Source organism: Grus americana, chromosome 3, assembly GCF_028858705.1.
Source record: "Grus americana isolate bGruAme1 chromosome 3, bGruAme1.mat, whole genome shotgun sequence".
Classification (NCBI taxonomy): domain Eukaryota; kingdom Metazoa; phylum Chordata; class Aves; order Gruiformes; family Gruidae; genus Grus; species Grus americana.
Genome location: NC_072854.1, coordinates 38,175,687 through 38,197,101, shown reverse-complemented (window position 1 = coordinate 38,197,101; position 21,415 = coordinate 38,175,687). Strand labels below are relative to the sequence as shown.

Below are 21,415 nucleotides of genomic sequence, written 5' to 3'. Positions count from 1 at the left end.
CACCTTTCCTGATGCAGATGTACATCCACTTTAAGTGTTCCGTAACCTGGTCCTCCTTCACCAAGGGTAAGTCTTCTTGTTCTAGACTTGCCCACTGGTCTCAGGGGCCTGGGATTCCTGCAGGCTGGTCATACCAACAAAGACTGAGGCAAAGAGGACATTGAGTACCTCGGCCTCTCTGTGTCCGTTGTCAGCAGGGCCCCTGGCAACGTACAGGCTAATGCTGTGCTACTTACTGCTTGTGTCTCACTGAGAATCTGGAAAGAACCACCTCCTGGCTCGCTTGGTTCTCATCCTCTGCTAAAATAGTTTGCTGTTCATGGTGATGGTTGTCTTTGCAGTTAATCATTTAATTAGAGTGAGTAGGGACCCAAAGAAGCCATCTGCATTCCCGCAATGTAGGGTTGACTGTACCTGTTAGATGTTGCTCTAGATCTCTTCAGTGAGGGTTAGGTTGGGAGTGCAAATATTTGTCATGAATACAGCAAGACTTTTTGCTGTTGCTATAATAGAGATAGTAACAAAATGCACGGACTTTGAGTTATCCGTATCCTGAGGCAGTAGTCTCTAAATAATCTCATTATCCCAGCCCACTGAGGCAAGCAGTCCCTAAATATCCCATACAAGTGCATATATGTGTATTTGCAGTTAATGTCTCTTACTATCACCAGTGTTTTAACATCTATTTTATTTTGAAATGGATCTCATTTGAGCCAGTTAGCCGGAGTGCTGCCAAAGCCCACGTGTGAGCTGTGCTTTGCAGTGATAAATGAGTACAACTTGTCTCAAAATCCATTTGTTTTTTTGCTTGGATCCCTTTTCAGAATATGATGGGTGGCCTACTTTTGTGGGGATGAAAAATTATTTTCCTGTTCCTTTGTGACATTATGGGTTTTGTAAACTGTTGCATACTCTTTTGGAGTAGGTGGCATTATTAGGATGGATATTAATTATTTTCAGGCTGCTTATACATCACCTCTGCATGATCTATATTCATCTCTTGAATGTTCCTCATCTCTTGCTAATTATAGGTGGTCTTGAGGGAACCGGCTTCCTAAGTTAAATAGACTAGTGTAACAGAGTGTTTTTGAAGTGTGTTCAAGTGAGAGTTGATTCATGTCACCTACTTGCATGTTCACAACCCCCAGATTTTTTCACAGTTCTGGGGTGGGCTTATGCTAATGCCGCTACCCACCCTCCCATTTGGGAGCAAGCTTCCCAAATCCACTTGCCCTGAAAGCATGTAAATTCCTTTCTCTTCTGTTTCCAGGCTTGTTGAGAAAACTAGTTATTTTGTTTCTGCTTTAAGGAATGTAAAATTTTTGTGTCTGTTTGCTGCCCATTAATATTTTTCTGCTGTTCTATCCATTACTTTTTTTTAAAATCAGATTTAAGCTCTTCAGCAGATTTTGTGATTACTGTTACATCGGTCATCTGAAACTGAGAAGGGAAAGAGCTTGTGCAGGGTTTTTTTTCTGGTTGTCTATTTTGCTTATCTAAAAAAGTCTCTCTACATCTTTTTTTTCCCTTCCTTTCTCTTCTCTTCCTCCCACCTGCCAACCCCTGAAAACTGGAAACACGAGAGGTCTTGTCTGAGCATCGGATTAAGAGCCAGGAAATCCTGACTCTTTCCATGACTCATTGTGTGTGTCCTTGGGCAATCTGTTACTATTACAGACAAAAGCTGTGTGTAGCACTTGGCTGAAAAATTAAAAGCACAGTGCATGATCCAAAGTGATTATTTTCAAATTTAAATCAAAGCATGGCAAAAGTGGACAGGAAAGAGAGGCTGCAGAAGATGAATATTGGAGGAGCAGTTTGTTTGTGAGCTGCATAAATTGTCTTTGAAGGGAGATGGTTATTGCTTACAGTAATTTCTTTCTTTTTGAGGCCTTTGGCTCCATCACAGTGCAAGTATCTGCTGTGGTAGATGGTGGACACACAGCCATCAGTCTCAGAGCTGCCACGTTCTTATTTAAAATGAAGTAGATAAATAAGAGTGATGTGGGAAAAGACAGGGTGCACAGTTGCATAGATGAACCTGCGCTCAAATTCATAAATCCAAACTTCTGAGGGTTTTCTTGGAGGTGGGTTTGGTCGTTTTGATTAAATGTATATAAATGCCTGAGGTTTTTCTGTTTGCCTTTTTTCTTTCTTTTTTTTTTTTTTTTTACATTTAACATCTTGAAGGATGTGAGCTCTTCCTCACAGTTTAGAAGTAAAAATGGAGATCTTTGGAGAGCGGAAGGGTCTGGGTTTTCTAGGCAGTGTCACTTGGAGGTCAGGAAGGACAAATGGGATCATTTACCTATATTTTCCATGATAAATCAGACATGAAAATAACTTCCACAAGTAACAGAATATAATATAACAGAGGAAACTGCCTTCTGTATTGCTTATGTGACTTCTTTCGGTAAGGCTGAATGACATGAAAAGCTGTCTACAGGACACACTGCTTTCAGGGTGTATTTCCAGACATTTTAATACCATGTCCGTTCAGTGGTCGTTCACATGACATTGCCTATAGCTTTATTTTGAGTATTTGAGTGGCCTGTACATTAGCTCCAACTGCTGTGGTATCGAGGGCGGCAGTTCTATATTCAGCAGCAACCTATTTGATCTGGTTTAAGGTAGCCCTTCCATCTCCCCTGGCCTCTTGTTCATGTCACCTTGTCTCTTCCCTCTGCTCCTTCTGTGCCTATGCAGCTGTGCAAACAGTTGAGCCAACACAGCAGGGGAAGAAGTTTGCAAGAGCATTTGCTTATTGCTTAAACTGCCACCAAAGAAATGCATACTTCTCTGGGGAAATATGTTAGTGAAGGCTACTAGGGTTTTTCTATAATCTTTGGCATTTCATTTGGCAAGGAAAAAAATGCTGTGCTTGGAATGAGGGGTTTGGTTTTGAATTATTAAATGCCTATGTATTTTTTTTTCCCCTATTTTTGATAATGGTGGTTTATTGAGAGGAAGGACGACAGGGTTCTGAGACTCGCAATCTTCTGGTGATGCTAGGGTATGTAAAAGGTCATTGTCTCAAAAGGTCAATCCTACCCCTGCAGTGGAGGTCACTGCCCCAGTGGCAGACAGATTGGGGTCCCTCTGACCTCTGCTTGCAGAGCGTTCGCTTGCATTTCCCACTGTTGCTGCTCTGTTGACAGGCTGGGATGGGAATCTGGTGAAAAGACTCTTTCAGAAAGGGTTTAGCTCTGGTTTCTGTGCTGTCAGATGGTTGTCCTAGTTTTTGTGATCAGTTTTTACCCCATAGACTTGCAGTAATTGGTGTGGTTTGTAGCTAGGACCACGTGGAACTCTTGTGTTTCATTAAATTTAGTCCCCTGCTATTGCAGGTAACATGTCGTGTATCATCAATTAGTCAAGCTGCATCTTAAAATCTCCTTGGTTCCTTGGACAACCCTTCCTTTTGGAAGGCCAATTTGTTTTCCAGTGGCTTCAGAAATTATCATTAACTGATGCATTCATTTAAATTTTCCAATTTTGTCCTGATAGAGAGTAAGTATTCAGAGTTATCTGATGCCTGTCAGGGGCAGGAATCCATAAGCCATTTATGAGTCTAGATTTGAGTCCCATAAGCACCTGAGTAATTGCCTCCCTTGGACAACTGAGCTAAATGGAGCTGCTCAGAGCTGTTAAAATGCGTGTGCAGAATCAATGATACAGGGCCAAGTTCAGCTTCTGAATAACCATGTGCTTGTTGATGAAGTCATTAGAATCAAAAGGACATGTGAATTTGTCTCAGGTCAAAATTGTTTTCTTCAGTATTGTTTTCAAAGAGATAATCCTCTGTCATCTGTCATTTTCAAACCTTCCTTACTGTCTTGCTAGTTTAATAGACTAATTCTCTCATGGGTGACTACTGAAAAGAAATATTTAGAAAGGATGCACCTTAAATGTACTGAAGTCAAAGATAATTGTATTAAACCTTCTTAAAATGCAAAAAATCATTTAACACCAGCAAAATAAACATCTAGAATGCAGAAATTACCTTACTACAATCTTCAGTCAGTTGTTCAAAAGACCACAGGAAAGCTTTTTCATGGTGAAAGGTGTAAGGGACTTCAATATAGTCTAGACAACCATTTTAGTTTCTTATGATATTCTCAATCTAACTTTTGACTTGAGAGTCAACCGTGCTGGAAGTTCCCACAGCTGAGGACCCATGCTGCAGACAGAAAGGCTTGCCTGTATCTCCATAGTTAAATTTTATTTATTTTTTTACATTATGTTGTACTCTTAAAAGAAACCGCCATAGACTATGGCAATAAACAAAGTAATAATAAACACCATACATCTTGCAACACCTTCCCCCTATAAGCCTTTGCTTTTAAAAATCATTGCTTTATTTACTTTTACTGTTGTATGAAATTAATAGTACATCTTGATGCGAACAGGTTTAATGTGCAGGATTGGGGGTTGAGCGCAGTCTGCTTTCAAAAAAACACTTGAAAGCTTTTATCTTCAATTATCTTATTGTTGAGGGAAAGATATTCTAAAGATGGTGAATACTGTATTTTCTTATGAACCTTCAAGGTCAGTAACTCTTCTTTTTACTAAGAAAACATCTGTTTTCAGGAGTTCGAGCCTTGAAATGGATGGTTTCAGCTTTTCTTCTGACCACAGCTGGCAAAAGAATCTGCTCAATTCCTAGAAATGAAAATCAGTTTGACCGAGTAATGGCTGTAAGGATCTCAGAGGCCAGAAATCCACACTGTAAAAATACCTAATATAATTTAGGAGCTCAAATCTCACTGATAGTGGCCTCAAACTCCTACATCCTTTTGAGGCTTTGAAAATGTTTTATTACCCATCCAGCATTAAGGAGTGAAACTGCTGTTTATTGAATGCCTAACCTTTTAACAGACATCCTGAGATTGTACAAGAACAGGATGATCTGGGACAAAAGGACAGCCATGCTCAGACTGTGTAGAATGAATCAGAGTGGGCAAAGACATTTTCCTAAATATCCCTTAGTTGTTGTGACTTTGCATTTTCTTTTGGGTGTTTCTCTATTTCACAGGGTACAAATGAATGCAATATTTAAATTATTTTTTCCCTTCATCTTCTTGGTTAGTGCTTTTATTACAGCCATATCATCTTCCAAACACCTGTTCCCACTTTAACTCAATCCTAATCTCTTGCCAAAAGCTGAACTCTGGAGTAGGAATGCAGTAGTCCCCATAAGGTGTTAAAAATAAAATAGTAGTTTATACTTACATACCCATTTATATACACAAACAAATTAATCCTCATACCTCATGCAGGGAGGTATTTATTCTCATTCCAGTTTTAACTGCCAGGAAGCAAAGAGAGAATTTAAGCAGCTAATTTTTGAAACTTGCTTTTTTCCAGATATCAAAAGATAACCCAGTGAAGACACCTGTTCAAACTATCTAGTTTCAAAGTGTTGCTTAACAGTGCCACATTCTCCTTTAATCTCCTCTACCTCATTCTTTTGAGTTGTGGTAGATTGATTGTTTGGACCATATTAATTGCCTGTAAATGTGAGCCCATAATCAAATACCTCTTAGGAAGAGGTATCTTTTATTTCTGTTGTTCTGTAATGCATCCATTCTATGTCATGCTTCCTCTGCCCCTTCCCCACGTCTTCCTGGTATTTCAAATGGTACTTCAGGTAGCATTCGAGTTTGCTATATTCAGAAATGGATGTGCTCACAGGAGATGGCCATGTGTTACACTGTGACAACACTGCATATGTGACAAGATATCCCAGCAGTTTGAACATTACATCATGGTGTGCCCTGCTTCTGTAGCATTTGCTAAGGGAGACTTACAAAGCCAGTTTACATCTGTGTACTGGTTTCTGTGGCATCACTAACTCTAAAACATTGCAGGAAATGAAGATAACAGGCTATTTCTTAGCTTTCAGGTTTTGGCAGATTTTCTTTTTAGATATAAATGAAACACAATTCGGAGACAAAAGCAGAAATAAATTGGAACTTCTCCCGCCAGGCCAGGTAGAGTATTAACAGAAGTGGTTGGCTCATTTCTTTGTTTTTAAAGCACTTTACCACAATAGTTTTTAATTGAGCTTTTCCTGACAGTTTGAAGACAGAGCAGGTGACCTCTGGTGCTGCTCTGTAGTTTCTCGTGTCAGTTTTACCTGTCTGTTGGGTTTTCTATAGCATCTTGGTGTAAGAGAAGTTTGTCTTACAAGTGGTCTCACACAGACTCTTAGCAAGTAGCAAAGTTTGGACAAGGAGAGAAAGACTGATTTTCATTAAATTAAAATTAAAAAATGCATTGACCTACAACATTAATAACTAATGGCTCTGGTGTCTTGCCAGTGCTGTATCCTGCTGCTAACTCTGTTGCCATTACACTGAGAGTTGTGGAGAGCATGAGGAAACCCAAATAAATTTTTAGTTGATACTCGTATAATAGAATCATAGAATCCTAGAATGGTTTGGGTTGGAAGGGACCTTAAAGATCATCTAGTTCCAACCCACCTGCTACAGGCAGGGACACCCTCCACTAGACCACGTTGCCCAAAGCCCCATCCAACCTGGCCTTGAACGCTTCCAGGGAGGGGGCATCCACAACCTCTCTGGGCAACCTGTTCCAGTGCCTCACCACTCTAACAGTAAAGAATTTCTTTCTAACATCTAATCTAAATCAACCCTCCTTCAGCTTAAACCCATTACCCCTTGTCCTGTCACTACACTCCCTGATAAACAGTCCCTCACCATCTTTCCTGTAGGCTCCCTTCAGAAACTGGTAAGGCACAATTAGATCTCCCCAGAGCCTTCTCTTCTCCAGGCTGAACAACCCCAACTCTCTCAGCCTGTCCTCATAGGAGAGGTGCTCCAGCCCTCTGATCAGCTTCGTGGCCCTCCTCTGGACTCACTCCAACAGCTCCATGTCTCTCCTGTACTGGGGCCCCCAGAGCTGGATGCAGTACTCCAGGTGGGGTCTCACAAGGGTGGAGTAGAGGGGCAGGATCACCTCCCTTGACCTGCTGGTCACACTTCTTTTGATGCAGCCCAGGACCTGGTTGGCTTTCTGGGCTGCAGGGGCACACTGCCGGCTCATGTTGAGCTTCTCATCAATCAATACCCCCAAGTCCTTCTCCTCAGGGCTGCTTTCAATCCATTCCTCGCCCAGCCTATAGTCGTGCTTGGGATTGCGCCGACCCACGTGCAAGACCTTGCACTTGGCCTTTGGCCTTGTTGAACTTCATGCGGTTCGCACGGGCCCACCTCTCCAGCCAGTCAAGGTCCCTCTGGATGGCATCCCTTCCCTCCACCACGTCGACCACACCACACAGCTTGGTGTCGTTGGCAAACTTGCTGAGGGTGCACTCAATCCCACTGTCCATGTCGCCGACAAAGATGTTGAACAGTGCCGGTCCCAGTACCGACCCCTGAGGAACGCCACTCGTCACTGTTCTCCACTTGGACATTGAGCCGTTGACCACAACTCTTTTGAGTGCGACCATCCAGCCAATTCCTTATCCACCGTGTGGTCCATCCATCGAATCCATGTCTCTCCAATTTAGAGACAAGGATGTCATGCGGGACAGTGTCAAATGCCTTGCACAAGTCCAGGTAGATGATGTCAGTTGCCCTTCCTTTATCCACCAATGCTGTCACCCCATCATAGAAGGCCACCAAATTTGTCAGGCACGATTTGCCCTGAGTGAAGCTGTGCTGGCTGTCACCAATCACCTCCTTATTTTCCATGTGCCTGAGCATAGTCTCCAGGAGGGTCTGCTCCATGATCTTGCCAGGTACGGAGGTGAGACTGACCGGCCTGTAGTTCCCTGGGTGTTCCTTTTTTCCCTTCTTAAAATTGGGGTTATATAAATCCTGACTGAAGGAGCATTGTGTGGGTCTAGGGGAGAAGGATGGATTGGTGTGAAGAAAAAAAATGTTAATGGTAGTGGTTAGAAATAGGAGAAAGTAGATTTGAGTTAATGGGGTGAATGGAAATGTTAGTTTATGGTGAAGGGATGATTTGAGCTGAAAAAATAAGCTGGTAATAGAAGACTATATTATTAATTTTTCTGGTTAGGATGATGCAGGACTTGAAAGTCACCTTCCTGTTTTAGAGTTTGCTACAATACTTCATGGCTAAAGGGACAGGACAAGGAGAGGAAGGAAGGAGACATTTGCCATCTTAGAATCCAGCTGAGCATGTTATTGTGTAGTACAGACCTAAAAACAATGTTTCCCTTTCACATTTGTTAGCGCTTCCCTCTCTTTAAGGCATAATAGGATTGGAATACAGTAACAGGGTATTTTGCTGAGATAGGACACTTCACAAATTATATTGCAGAGAATACCACCAAGGAGGATCTAATTAAGAGCAACAGCCACGCAAATGACCAGAACATCGCACATCTGGGTAAGCCAGCATCTCGTCAAAGAAATAAGTGCACAGTGTGCTGACTGGTCTCCAGTCTCACACATCACATGCACCATCCCTTATCAGCTTACTTTTGAGAGAGGTGATTTGATGATGCTGTCAAAGAGAGATTATGTTACTGCTTATTTGGCCCTATTTAGTCCCTCAGGAATCAGGTACATTTGCTTCACAGTCAACAAAATAAATCCGTATCTCTCTATCTAGACCTTTCTTTTAAAAGACATCAGACTATGCTGTGCTTGAGTATTGTTGATGCTGGTCAGTTGAAACAGATTCCCAAGAGTGCAAAGAGGTACAATGTGTTGGGTTTGCATGGCAAGGTTTTGGTAGCGGGGGGACTACAGGGGTGGCTTCTGTGAGAAGCTGCTAGAAGCTTCCCCTGTGTCTGACAGAGCCAATGCCAGACGGCTCTAAGATGGACCTGCTGCTGGTCAAGGCCAAGCCAATCAGCGCCTCTGTGATAACATATTTAAGAAAGAAAAAAAACAGTTAGAGGGAGCTTTTGCAGCTGGAGAGGGGAGTGAGAAGATGTAAGAAACGCTGCAGACGCCAAGGTCAGTGCAGAAGGAGGGGGAGGAGGTGCTCCAGGCGTCGGAGCAGAGATCCCCCTGCAGCCCGTGGTGAAGACCATGGTGAGGCAGGCTGTCCCCCTGCAGCCCATGGAGGAAGGATGAGGGGGTGTAGAGATTCCACCTGCAGCCCATGGAGGACCTCATGCTGGAGCAGGTGGAGGCACCTGAAGGAGGCTGTGGCCCGTGGGAAGCCCACGTTGGAGCAAGCTCCTGTCAGGACCTGTGGTCCTGTGGAGAGAGGAGCCCACGCCGGAGCAGGTTTGCTGGCAGGACTTGTGACCCTGTGGGGGACCCCACGCCGGAGCAGTCTGTTCCTGAAGGACTACACCCCGTGGGAGAGGCCCACGCTGGAGCAGTTCGTGAAGGACTGTAGCCCGTCTCTAAGTTCGGTCTGTTTTGCTCGTGACGATAATTAGTGAATGATCTCTCCCTGTCGTTATCTTGACCCACAAGCTTTTCGTTATACTTTTTCTCCCCTGTTTAGTGAATGAGGGGAGTGATAGAGCGGCTCTGGTGGGCACCTGGCCCTCAGCCAGGGTCAACCCACCACATACGAGAACTGCAAAAACACAACAGAGCCTTAGACTGACATGACTTTCAGGTAATCAGCCTGGTGTGAATCATGCTGGGACAGCAGGCCGTGTGTGTGTGAAAGTGGGAAAAGAACTGTGCATTGGAGTGAGGGTCTTTGAAAGGGTGGCAAACACGATCTTCTCTAATTCAGCCTTGTGCAACACCTTTTGGTGGGACTAAAAGGTTTTTAGGAGCTGCATCATGTGTTCCAGTTGGTGTGCCAAGGATTAATTTCTTCACGTGTAGCTTTAGGATGTAGCTAGCGTGCTGTAAATTGACAGCAGCTTGCAATCATTATGCCTTGGTTTAGGTTAACATGTGTCTCCCAACTGCCCATACATGTATGTGCTTTAACAGATGTCTTTTCTACAGCAGTTTAAAGCCACTTGATGCAGAAACATATCAGATTGCCTGATTAATGTGAAGTTTGGCGTGGTAATTATTACAGTAAAAACCAAACATCATCTGGTGTTGACTAAGAAAATCCTAAATTCCGTGTGTTTTGTAGCCCGGTTCATGTTGGATCAGTAATTGCAATGCAACATTAGTACTAAGTTCCATCCCCCACAGTGGTTTGCATTCAAGAGAAACTGTATTTCAGACTAAGAAAGGTAAATAATACTGCTGGTTTTGTGCCAGTCTTAATGATGGGTACCAAAAGAAGTAATGTCTGCAGTGGAAATAAGAGTAGTATAGGCTAATGAGGAAGGCTTGGCAATAGACGAAATAAAGCCATGATGTTTCAGGGCTTCTCATATCTAGATGTAAAGGAACAAATGATTAATCGCATTCTCAATTTAACCTTAAACAGAAAAAAAAACAACCAGAAACCTTTTCCTTTTTTCACACAAAGAACTACTTGATATAAAAAAAAATAAAAATCAGTTTTCTTCATATAAAATAAAAACATGCAGAGGTTTATTTTCTACTGTTTTTGCAGCTGCTTATAGTTTTCTCTCTAAAGCTTGGGCAAGCTTCAGCATGCAACTGTTACCTTAGCAAAGAGATAGCTTGCAGTGCACATGCACAGCCTGGGACTTCAGAGGAATCTCTTGCTTTTTCTCATTTATCTCTGTCACATTTCAAATCCAGCTTCATTCTTATAATAAATTAATACTTTTAGGAAGGATTAGTTGAAAGAATATGTGGTGATTTATAGATGGGTTTATTTCGTAAATCCTGAAGAGATATTGCCAGATTGAGAAATCATATTAAAAAAAAAAAATCCTTGCTTTGGTTACAATTAATTCCAGTAGCAATTGAATGAAAGGAATCTAATTCCCTTTCTGCTTGGTTGGTTTGGTTATATTTTATATCTTCCCCAGCTTGGACAGAAAAAGAAAGTGATTTATCAGAGCGATGTTCTCCTAATAAGTTTCTTCCTGCAGTGAAGACTCGGAAGCCCACAGACCTCAGCGCCTTTCACATTGTACAGGACAGGACTTGCCTTTCGCCAGCGTTCTCCTAGAAGTGCTGGGGAATTTGGCTGTTTCGACAATAGATCTACTGAAGCCAAGTTCTCCCCAGCTTTTGTTGCCACCTGTGTTCCTCTGCTTCTGTGGTAGTGTAGCACTGACCAAAAATACTTTTCCTGTAAGACCTTAGAGCTGCTTGAAGCAACGTCTCTTTGAGATGGGAAATTCCTTGTAGATACATACGCTAAAGAATGACCTTGATCTCCTGTGGAGTGAGGTAGGTCAGGACTTCACAAAAGTCCTCTCCTCCACGCCCAAATGTGAGCCTTGTAGGGGTTAGTGGGTCAGATTGCAAAGCTGCCATTCCACATACCCTTATTCTTCAACCCAATTTGCAGGGTTTTTGCTTGTCAGGATAGCATATTTCCACAACCTGTGCTTCTGGTGACTTCATTATTGCCATCACCACATAGTCCTGCACAGCACGGTGCTGCTGTGTTTGGCTGTGAGAGTATTCTGGATATATTTTAGTTTCTGTCTCCATTGGAATTCAAGCATGATAGTGATAGTCATGAAAGCTTTTATAGCGACTCCAGATTTTAGCTTCTTATTTGATTAAATATTTGAAACTCAGTTTGTCCAACTGTATCTGTTCAGTCAATCCATAGTATTGTAGTATCATTTTAGTGATCTTTTCAAGGGACTCATATTCCTCTAATGACATTTTTGTTTGAAATTGTTAGTTTTCCATAGTAAAGTATTTAAGACTTACCAACCTAGTGGTGTGAAGTTCTGCTGCTGTGAGCACAGGCTGGTGATTCCTTGGTTTGCTTAGTCCAAAAATGCCAAGGAAGGATGATTATATAAAACACTTTTTCACATTCTGATGTATACTCAAAACCAGACTTCTCACTGCATGTCATTTAAAGCACATTGGGAAAGTTTCCTTATCTGAGAGAACCTGAAACAATTATTTTTGACATGTTGTGGTAAGTGGCTGCCATTTATTGGCTGTGGAGGGGATATTAGAGCAGCCAAGTCTACTTACATGACCTCTGTGGCATAGGGGAAACAGGCACGCAGTGACATAATGTTCAGCTATCGTCCCAAGAGCCTGGACTGTAGAAAAAAGAGAATTAAACATCAGTGTAATGAAGGGCAACTTTGCAGCTGGAGTACAGCCAAGGCATTTGCAGGCTACCAGGAGGCCATCTGAAGGCCAGTAAATCTTACACTGTCAAGGTAGGGACATCTCTGGCTTCTCTCATTCTTCTAGTAGTGAATATGCTACCTTCCTCTCCAGTTTCCTCTAAAAATGCCTTCGCACTTCCCGGGAGCAGCCTCAGAGATGTAGGGGTGATATGCAACAGATTGGTAGCGTTCACTCTGTAAAAGACAGCTGCTTTTTTATGGGTCTGTGGATTCAGTGGGGGCGAGTGTAAATATAGCAGTTAATGTTCTCTCACGTCTCCGCTCATCTAATGCCATCTGCTTTGTGTCCATTCATTCACACTGGTGCCAAAACGTATTTCTGGAACAGGTTATTTGTGCATCGGTGGACTTGGTCCCTGACCATTAGGTGAGAGCAAATATGTAAACTGTGAGGTATGAGTAGGCAGGCGAACTCTTAAGTTTTAGTGTGGTTATTTATAATCCGCCATTGTCAATAGTAGCTAGTCCGCAGGGTACCGGTAACAGCTATAAGACATCACTGCTTCTGATGGTGGTGCAGGAATGGGCAGAGCACTCTTGCACCTCGGAGAAGGCAGTATTCCTTTGGCTCCTCTGGCCCTTAGCAGCAGCTGTGGGAACACCAAACTTTGAGCAAAGTTTATCAGAAACCAGATATTTATAGAGCCGGGACCTGGACATGGTGCAGATGCTTTGTAATCATCCCACTCCTTGATCTGTCTTTATTTTACAGCAGTGAGAAATGTGTCCGGCAGGATTATAGCCTTCTCTATGTGTTTATGCACATTGTTGCTGTAGTTGTACCGCTGCATTACTAAATACAGGTTTGGGGGTTTTTACATGTAGGCTCAGTTATACTCACACAAATGTGGCTGTATCACTTTCTCTGTTTCTTTTTTCATGGTAAAGATGTATTCTACGTACAGAGCATTTTGATTACACTGTAATTGCAACCACCCAAGCAGTTGTATTAGCTGTAATTATTAAGGCTTAAACCATAACACTTAGCACTAGCCATAGCTTTTGTGGCAATACAAATCTATGTGAATTAGACTTTGGTCTGAGGCTTTGTGTATACATTATCTTCCAAATCCGGCTGTACATGTGGAAGGAAACACTATTCTCAGCTTTTCACTCTTATTTCCACCAGATCTTAGTCTCTCCCCTGTGATCTTCCATCAGAATTGTTTGTGCAAGCCCTCTCTTTCTAGTTTCTTGGCTAAATCAATCCGGTTAGCGCAGACCAGCGTTTAACATACCGGTCTGATTTCACCAGACAGTAGCTGGAAAGCTTGAAGTGGCATTTTGTGGGGAGAGAGGAACAGTAACTTGCGGCAGAGGGATACCACTGACCCTGTGATGTTAGCATCTTCCACCAGCACAGCTGGATCTGGGAGCAGAGGTCTGCCCACAGCTGTCCACATCTTCTTGGAAAGGTTATTCTCTTCCTGTGCACATGGATGGCGTGGCATTGCTTGATTACCTGTCAGCCTTGAGTGGAAATGAATGCAGTGTTTGATGTTGATTGTAGGCTGCAGCCTCACTGGCATATAATCGACGTTTCCTCTGCAGTCATTCAATCACACCTGATTTCACACTAGCACATGTGCAGGATTAAAGCATGGGTATGTGTTTATGTACAGATCGTCTGCTTGCAGTAGATATGATTTAAGACGGCAGAGTAAGTTGTGTTCTTCTAAAACACAATGTAGCGTTATGAACTGTGTGTGGTAGTGTTTAAAAATTGGTCTGATTGTCAAGGAAGACAACTGTAAAATGTCTTTTATGTGTTTAAGCTTCAGTTTTGAATCTAGTGGTGGAGTGTTGTTCCTTGGTGTGCAATGGAAAAGTAAAACCAGAGCAGTCATATTTCAAGAAGCATTCGCAGGTTTAATAGGTTCATTTTCTTCTGCTGAAACGAAAGCATATATAACTACTTTCAACCCACTATTTTCCTTTATAATTATGCAGGAGTAAACAGAAGTACAATTCCCCCTCTAATACTGCAGAGAAATTCTGTAGTATATCTTCTACCTACTTTTGTTTAGCTCTTGGGAGAGATGTAGGTATTAGAAATTCTGTGTCCTCAGCTTCAAGAGACATACACGTAGATCTTTATTCATGCACAATTCACTTGTTCTCCTTTAAAGAGAATACAAACAGAAGAGCAATTTAAAAGTTTGTGTTAGAGCATGGGAATGTGTCTTTTGGCATATGGGTTGTTTTCCTGTTTTGTTGAAATAAGGATCTGGCTTCTTTTCTGGTTCTTGCAGCTGATTGAAAGATTGAACTGCTTTTCCTTTGCTTAGCTGAGACAATAATTTTGTCTTAGTGCTGCGTTTCCTCTGTCAGTTGTCAGCTCCACAAGACAGATTGTATGCAATGGATTTGCAGATTGCATTTCTTTAAAATATATTGTTTAGCTGCCTCTAGTCACGCTTCTGCTTCTCTTACAGCAGTCAGCTGCTCTGCCCGCTCACCCAGTGTTACCACTTGGGCAGAAGAGGTTTATTTCCAGCAGCTTCTGCCATCTGGAACCGCCTTCTTTTATCTCCCTCGCTCATTAGGTCTCCATAGCTTTTAAAATATTTTCTGAAATTAGAACTTTTTTCTTTCACCTGTTACTCCTCAGTGTTTGACTCTGTGACTGGATGCTTAATTCATAGGAAATGCCCTTACCCTGCTGTTTTCCACGAGATTTTTATCGTATGAAGTCGGGAAAAGGCTTTGAGGCACGGCTTGATGAAACACTCCATAAACTAAAATGCTATTAGAAAGTTTCAGAAAGACTGAAACCTGTAACCCCATAACTACCTTCTCCCTACTGAGGAAAGAACATTGCCAGCCTCTGGTTTTGTAGCTTATAGTAAACGAGTTTCCACCAGCATAGTGCTGCTGTTTCACTGGCCTGCGTGTGTGCCTGCCTGTGTGGACGTGTAAAATTGTCACAGAGTCGCAGAATGGCTGAGTCTGGAGGGCACCTCTGGCCACTGCCCCCTCCAACCCCACCGCTCAAGCAGGGTCAGCCAGAGCCACGTGCCCCGGGCTGTCTTCGGTCAGGTTTGGAATATGCAAAAGACAGACAGAAGTTGCACAATTTGGGCAACCTGTTGCAAAGTTTGACCACGTAACTACACTCTCCATCAGGATGCTTTTCTCAGTCCTCAATACCATTCCCATACAGTCTGGAGTATGCTTAACAGTTGGACATTTTGCATTTTCCTATTTTCCTGGGAAAGCTAACAGACCACATCTTCTAGAATTGAACATCACAACCTGGATTTCTAAACTCGCCCTGGCTCCAAAAGCTTTCAGCAAAGTTTGTTGCTGCTTTATTGTTTACAGAAAAAGTGATTTTGTAAGATACATCATCTGTATGTCTGGTGCTCTGCTGCTCCCTCTGTACGGATATCTCTTAAAATGCTTGAAAATATGGAGTTTATGTTTGTTTATTATGCTGAGGTTTTAGCGGCTTCTGGCTCTGCGGAAGCTAATGGGATGGAGTGCTGAGATGCACTTGATACTCTGAGATAGAATAAGAGCATCACCTTCAGAAATAATTAAGATAAAATGAAAAAAAACAATGTGTCCTGTCATAGAAGTAAGTATGCTAGAGTACAAAAAGCAGTTTTTAATGATAGATTAATATTAGCCATCCTGAGTGCTTTAAGAAGGGGACAACATGCTGAGGCAAGGTCAAGAAAAAATCCTTGTATAAACTGATCAGAGAACTGACTTTTATTCTGAATTTAGTGATAAACCTTAGTTTGTGGATCAGATAGCTGTTCGACACATTATTTTTCTTTCAAAGTGCACTGGTAGCAGTGAAATACTGGATTTGCAGACTTTTCTGAAAGAGTTTCTACTAGACCTGGAAGAGACCACTAATTGTCTATCTTGCAGAGAAAGTATCCTAATAGGTGGAGAACTGGGGGAGAACCACTTAGTCTCACTTTCCCAACCTATAGTAATTCATTCATTACATAGAACATATAGTTTACTGCTGTTTAGAGATCCAAAGCATCTACCGTAACAGTTACAATAAATAAATATTTTATATGCTTCGTATTGACCTTTGTATAAGGTGGAACTTTCTAAGTGGTTTGCTTTGTTCTCAAACATCTTCATGTGTTACAGATGGTTTTTATACAGCTTATGATTTCCATGTTTTATCCATTTTTGTTGGCTGTGTCAACTGTAGGAATGATCTAATGTGCTCTTTTCATTCACATTGGTAGTAAATATAAATACAGACAGTGATAAATGATTCCTTTTGATGTTTTTCAATTTATTGGGCAGTAGAGGAGCCTGGCAGTCTAGGGAAGCATTATGTTGCAAATAATCCTCTCAAAAGAGTGAAAAAGTGTATTTCATGCATTATAAAATATAGCAAGTAGTCAAATTAAACAAATATATCCACTCTAATGATACCTCAAAACTGTATCAAAGGAGCCTGCAATCTCAGGTAGACAAATCTGCTTAAAATTTTGAATCTTGTGTATTTAGATGGTTATTGCTTTCCTTTTTTTTTTTTTTTTTCTTCTTGCAATGCAAGGACAAATTTCCCACCTTGTTAAAGTCAATGTGAGTTTTGTCTTTGACTTGGTGCCAGGATTTCCTCCCTAGCCTGTGCTACTTATGACTCTTCCGCATAGGTGGGATTTTACATTTGCTATTAATTATGCGTCTGTCTCTATTCAACTGAGCAACTAAATCATGAGAAAGGTGACGGGCATATTGATTTTCCTTTCATTTTATGTCTTTGAGGGTGGGAGTCTTTGGCCTAGTGGATAAATTTCCCTACACGATGAGTAGTCTTTAGGTTTTACAACACCCCTTGGCTGAGCTGACAGAAATGTTTTTGATGTAGCAGCTTACTGTTGGAAAATGCTGATTAAGCTGACTGAAAACACTCAGTGGGAATATGTCAGTGTGATGTGATTTTAATGGGAAAGCAAGCAGACTTCCACCCTGGCCAGCCAGCTATTTGCTGACCAGCTTTGCCTATAGACGTTTCTGAAAATTTATGTTCTACATGAAAATTCTTGTTTCTGAATTTTAGTTCCAATTTGGAAGAAGAAAAGAGTGATTCAGAAATGTGGAAGCTTTTGGGGATCTCAGTTGTTTTATCTGTACAGACCTTTCCATGGTAGTAACATTGCTGCTTTCTAATAGGTTACTGCTGTTCATGTTGGAGTAGCAAAAGAGATGTTCAAGAAGTGAGATCACTTGTTTTTTTCCATTCTTGACCAAGAATTGCTATTGCCATGTCCCATTCATGCCTCATAGTCAAGTTATTTTATGCATCAATCCTTTCTATGGAGGATTTTCTCAGAAGCCTTTTACGTATTTTGAAACTTGCTTAATTTTTTCATCCTCTATAGCAGACATATAACTTTCTCTTAAACATTCTTTGTGCACAGGATCCAAAATAAATGGTCTTACTCTGCTTTGCCTTCTGTTCTGAACACTCAGTGATATTTTATGCTTTAGTTCAATTCCTTCTGGTTGATAATGCTTCGTACATTCTTTAGTCACAGTATCAAGTAGAGAGGTGAATGAGGGTCAGCTCTGAAAATCCAAAGTGGTAATTGATGGTAATTTGAATCTTCACTTAAGTGACTGTTGAAAGGTCTTGGAGAGAAAAAAAGGAGAAGTGTATGTCTCAATTGTTTTTTTCTTGTGTGTTTTTCATGGGGTAGGAGAAACAGTTCGTAGTTTCAGAAGACTGTTGTGTAACCTGGTAGTCTTTTTTTTTTTCTTTTTTCTTTTTTTTTTTCCTTCTTTTGTCCTTCTGTGTTGGCATCTGTCCATCTTTTTTTCTGTCCTTGTGATCAGCAAAGTTGCCAACTGCATGTCTGAAGCAATCTCCATGGCAGATGAGAATCTGGATATGCGATTGTTTCCAGTCGACTAACTTAGCTTTCTGAGTTAGTATCCTGCAGGTTCTGAAGAAGGCTAAACAAAACCAAAACCATGCAGTGGAAATTGCTACATACATGTGACGAAGAACGAATGAGTTGGGGCACCAGAAATCCTATAGGTCTCTTGCATTTGATAGATCACCTTCCTTCTAAATAGCTGTTAGACATGACAGCCCACTTAGTGCACTAAAAAGAAGAGATACATCACTTGCTATCTTCTGATCATATACAAGTATTTGTCTTCTCCCCTAGGGGAGGATTTCCGTTCCTGGTCATTTTAAAATATGTAAGGCATTTTTTCTTTCTGACTTTGGACTTTTCATCAGGACTTTTCATCCTGACTTTGGAATCAGGATTTCACTTACAGCAACAGCACTGTTGGAGCAAGCTAATATTTGGGCAAACCAGGGAATGTATCAAAGATTTAATCTAAGCTAGTTTCAAAATACTATCAAATAGCCTTTTAAGTTATACAAATAAGCACCTTGTGCTTTGTTATTCTGGGAAAAAAAAAGAGGGTTTGTTATGTAGTTCAGCAACAAGTGCAGTGCTTGAGCAAACAGAGTAAGCTTGGGAATTTTTAGGAGACATATATTAGGTAGAAAAGTGGGGGGAAAGTAATAGTGCTCTCAAATATAGCCTCTGCTCTCTCATTACATGTGGGTTGCTTTTTTTAAGTGAAAAGATGGTTATAATATGTAATTTCAGTTAATAAAATGAAACATCTTTGTTTTACCTGCAGTGTTGAGACTAATCACAGGGTTGTTTTTGCTTCCTTTTACAGGTTGCCTTTTTGAAGATGTGAAGAATGCAAATACCTGTGTTGAAAACTATTCTCAAATTCATTTTCAGCAGAAATGTACAGATAACTTCCAGCGGTGTGACTTCTAGAAAAAAATCCATGGCAATACAAAACAAAATGGGAGTGTGGTGTGTTATTCTTCATATCTGAATGCGTTTCAAAACCAAGGACAGAGTTAACTTTTGCATCCAGTACATTCTTAGATGTAATTCTAAGAGTGACTTACCGGGATGACTGTTCTGATCTCTTCATTGCCAAAAAGAAATTATCTGTGTATCTGAGTATTACCTTTATCAGACAGTGTTTGATAGTGACCTATATGTCCTTAGGAAAATTCACAGCTGGTAGCAAAGAGAGGTTTTAAAATATTTAACATCATAAATACTAACATAAGTTCTTTACTTTTTTGTTCTGGTAAAGTTAGAGGTCCAACTTTAAAACATAAAATCTGTTTTTTGTCAAACTTACATGTTTATTATGTACATTGTTTCCATGTTAAGGTTTGCCTTCCTTCTTGAGAGAGAAGGAAGACAGTTTCTGTGTTCCTACACCTCATGTAGAATTTTTTTAAATTGATAATGTTTTGGAGAATCAAGGTTTTATGGTTACTTTGAATAATAACTCCTTCAACTTCAAGAAAGAGCATGTGTGTGAAGGCTGGCCTTGCAGAAACTTCTGGAGGTGAAAGATACTTGAAGCAAGTCCATACAGCTACTTTAAATTATCATTCTCTGTTGTGGATGCTCAGCAGCCTTCCATGGGAGCAATAGCGTATTTCCGTGGGACACAGAAGCTGTTACGATTTTCGGTTTTGGGATGGATTACTCGCTTAGTTCATAGAATCATAGAATGGTTTAGGTTGGAAGGGACCTCAGAGATTATCTAGTTCCAACCCCCCTGCCATAGGCAGGGACACCCTCCACTAGACCATATTGCCCAAAGCCCCATCCAACCTGGCCTTGAACACTTCCAGGGAGGGGGCATCCACAACTTCTCTGGACAAACTGTTCCAGTGCCTCACCACCCTCACAGGGAAGAATTTCTTCCTACTATCTAATCTAAATTGACCCTCTTTTAGTTTAAAGCCATTACCCCTTGTCCTGTCACTACATGCCCTTGATAAACAGTCCCTCACCAGCTTTCCTGTAGGTCCCCTTCAGGTACTGGAAAGCAGCAATAAGGTCTCCCCAGAGCCTTCTCTTCTCCAGGCTGAACAATCCCAACTCTCTTAGCCTGTCCTCATAGGAGAGGTGCTCCAGCCCTCTGATCAGCTTCGTGGCCCTCCTCTGGACTCGCTCCAACAGCTCCATGTCTCTCCTGTACTGGGGCCCCCAGAGCTGGACGCAGTACTCCAGGTGGGGTCTCACGAGAGCAGAGTAGAGGGGCAGGATCACCTCCCTCGACGTGCTGGTCACACTTCTTTTGATGCAGCCCAGGACATGGTTGGCTTTCTGGGCTGCAAGCACACACTGCCGGCTCATGTTGAGCTTAGTTGATAGCAATTTTTGCCTTCCCTTGTCCAGGGGAACAGAATGGTTTAAGTGCATCAGCTAAGGAGCAGAAAAGATGTCTCCGGGCATTTTTGCCTCAATTCAGGCTCATGGGAATGATTTGAGCTAGAAGGAGGTGATCCTTTAGTATCAACCATCTCTTTTGGACCCCTCATTCCTCCAAGATCTTATCCCATATCTGCCTTGCTTATCTGCAGTTTTCCTTAAACAACTGCTCTTGGCAAATCAGTCAGGTACTGGAATGGTTTATCTGACCTACTATGACAATTGTAGTGTTCTCAAAATGTACACAAAAAGGTATCCAAACAGGAAAAAAAAAAAAGAAAAAAAAAAAGAAAAAAAAAAAGAAAAAAAAAAAGAAAAAAAAAAAAGAAAAAAAAAGAAAAAAAAAGAAAAAAAAAGAAAAAAAAAAAGAGAGCTTGTTTATGTAGGCTGGCCTTTTCAAAGTCCATCTTTAAACTCTTAAAATAAAAAGATGCTACCTTGTTGGAAAACAGCTATATTTTGAGGGAATGGATTCTGGAGGGAATATTCTTGTTAGAGGAGTTCATTGAAAATTCCTGTATTTCAAAGAAAGTTAACATGCCCTTTACTCATGAAATGATCATAATGTAGGAAGTGACCCTGCAGTGTCTTGGACACCTTGTCTGGGTTTTACACATCCAAAGACAAGTAGATGAGGCCTCCCAGCACCCAGGCTGGATATCATATTTTTCTGCTATTATTCTAGTTTTCAGTATTGAAGGAAGAACAAAAATTATCTGAGTTTTGTATTCAGGGACTAAATTATCTAGCTCAAAGATATTTTGTCTATGCAGCAATGTTTAGTCATTTTATGAATAAAATATATTTTCTAAATCAGTTTACTTTTTCTTCTACTTAATTTTTATGACAGTTTCAGCTTCCCAGAATATGACTGAGCAACTTGCAGATGGAAGACATACTTATCACACAGAAATACTCCAACTTTAAAGTTTTTCCAACTTATTTAAATGACGCCTGTTAGGGTTTTGCATGTATGGAG

At 41.2% G+C, this 21,415-nt stretch overlaps 1 protein-coding gene across 2 annotated transcripts in view; it reads left to right on the top strand.

Annotated features, from left to right (window-relative positions):
• The window catches only part of UBE3D (ubiquitin protein ligase E3D), an 88,894-nt gene extending 67,685 nt beyond the window's left edge, over nt 1-21,209 (top strand). Inside the window, exons 10-11 of one of the 2 annotated variants that reach the window (XR_008576562.1) lie at nt 18,863-20,688; nt 20,774-21,209. Coding sequence is in view for 1 of the 2 variants with exons in the window: in XM_054821919.1 (XP_054677894.1) it covers nt 18,863-18,883 (21 nt within the window). In the remaining variant the exon portion in view is untranslated. Of the gene's footprint in view, nt 1-18,862; nt 20,720-20,773 lie in introns of those variants that run through there. The other variant, XM_054821919.1, reaches the window with a different exon arrangement.
• The last annotated feature ends 206 nt before the right edge of the window (nt 21,210-21,415 follow it).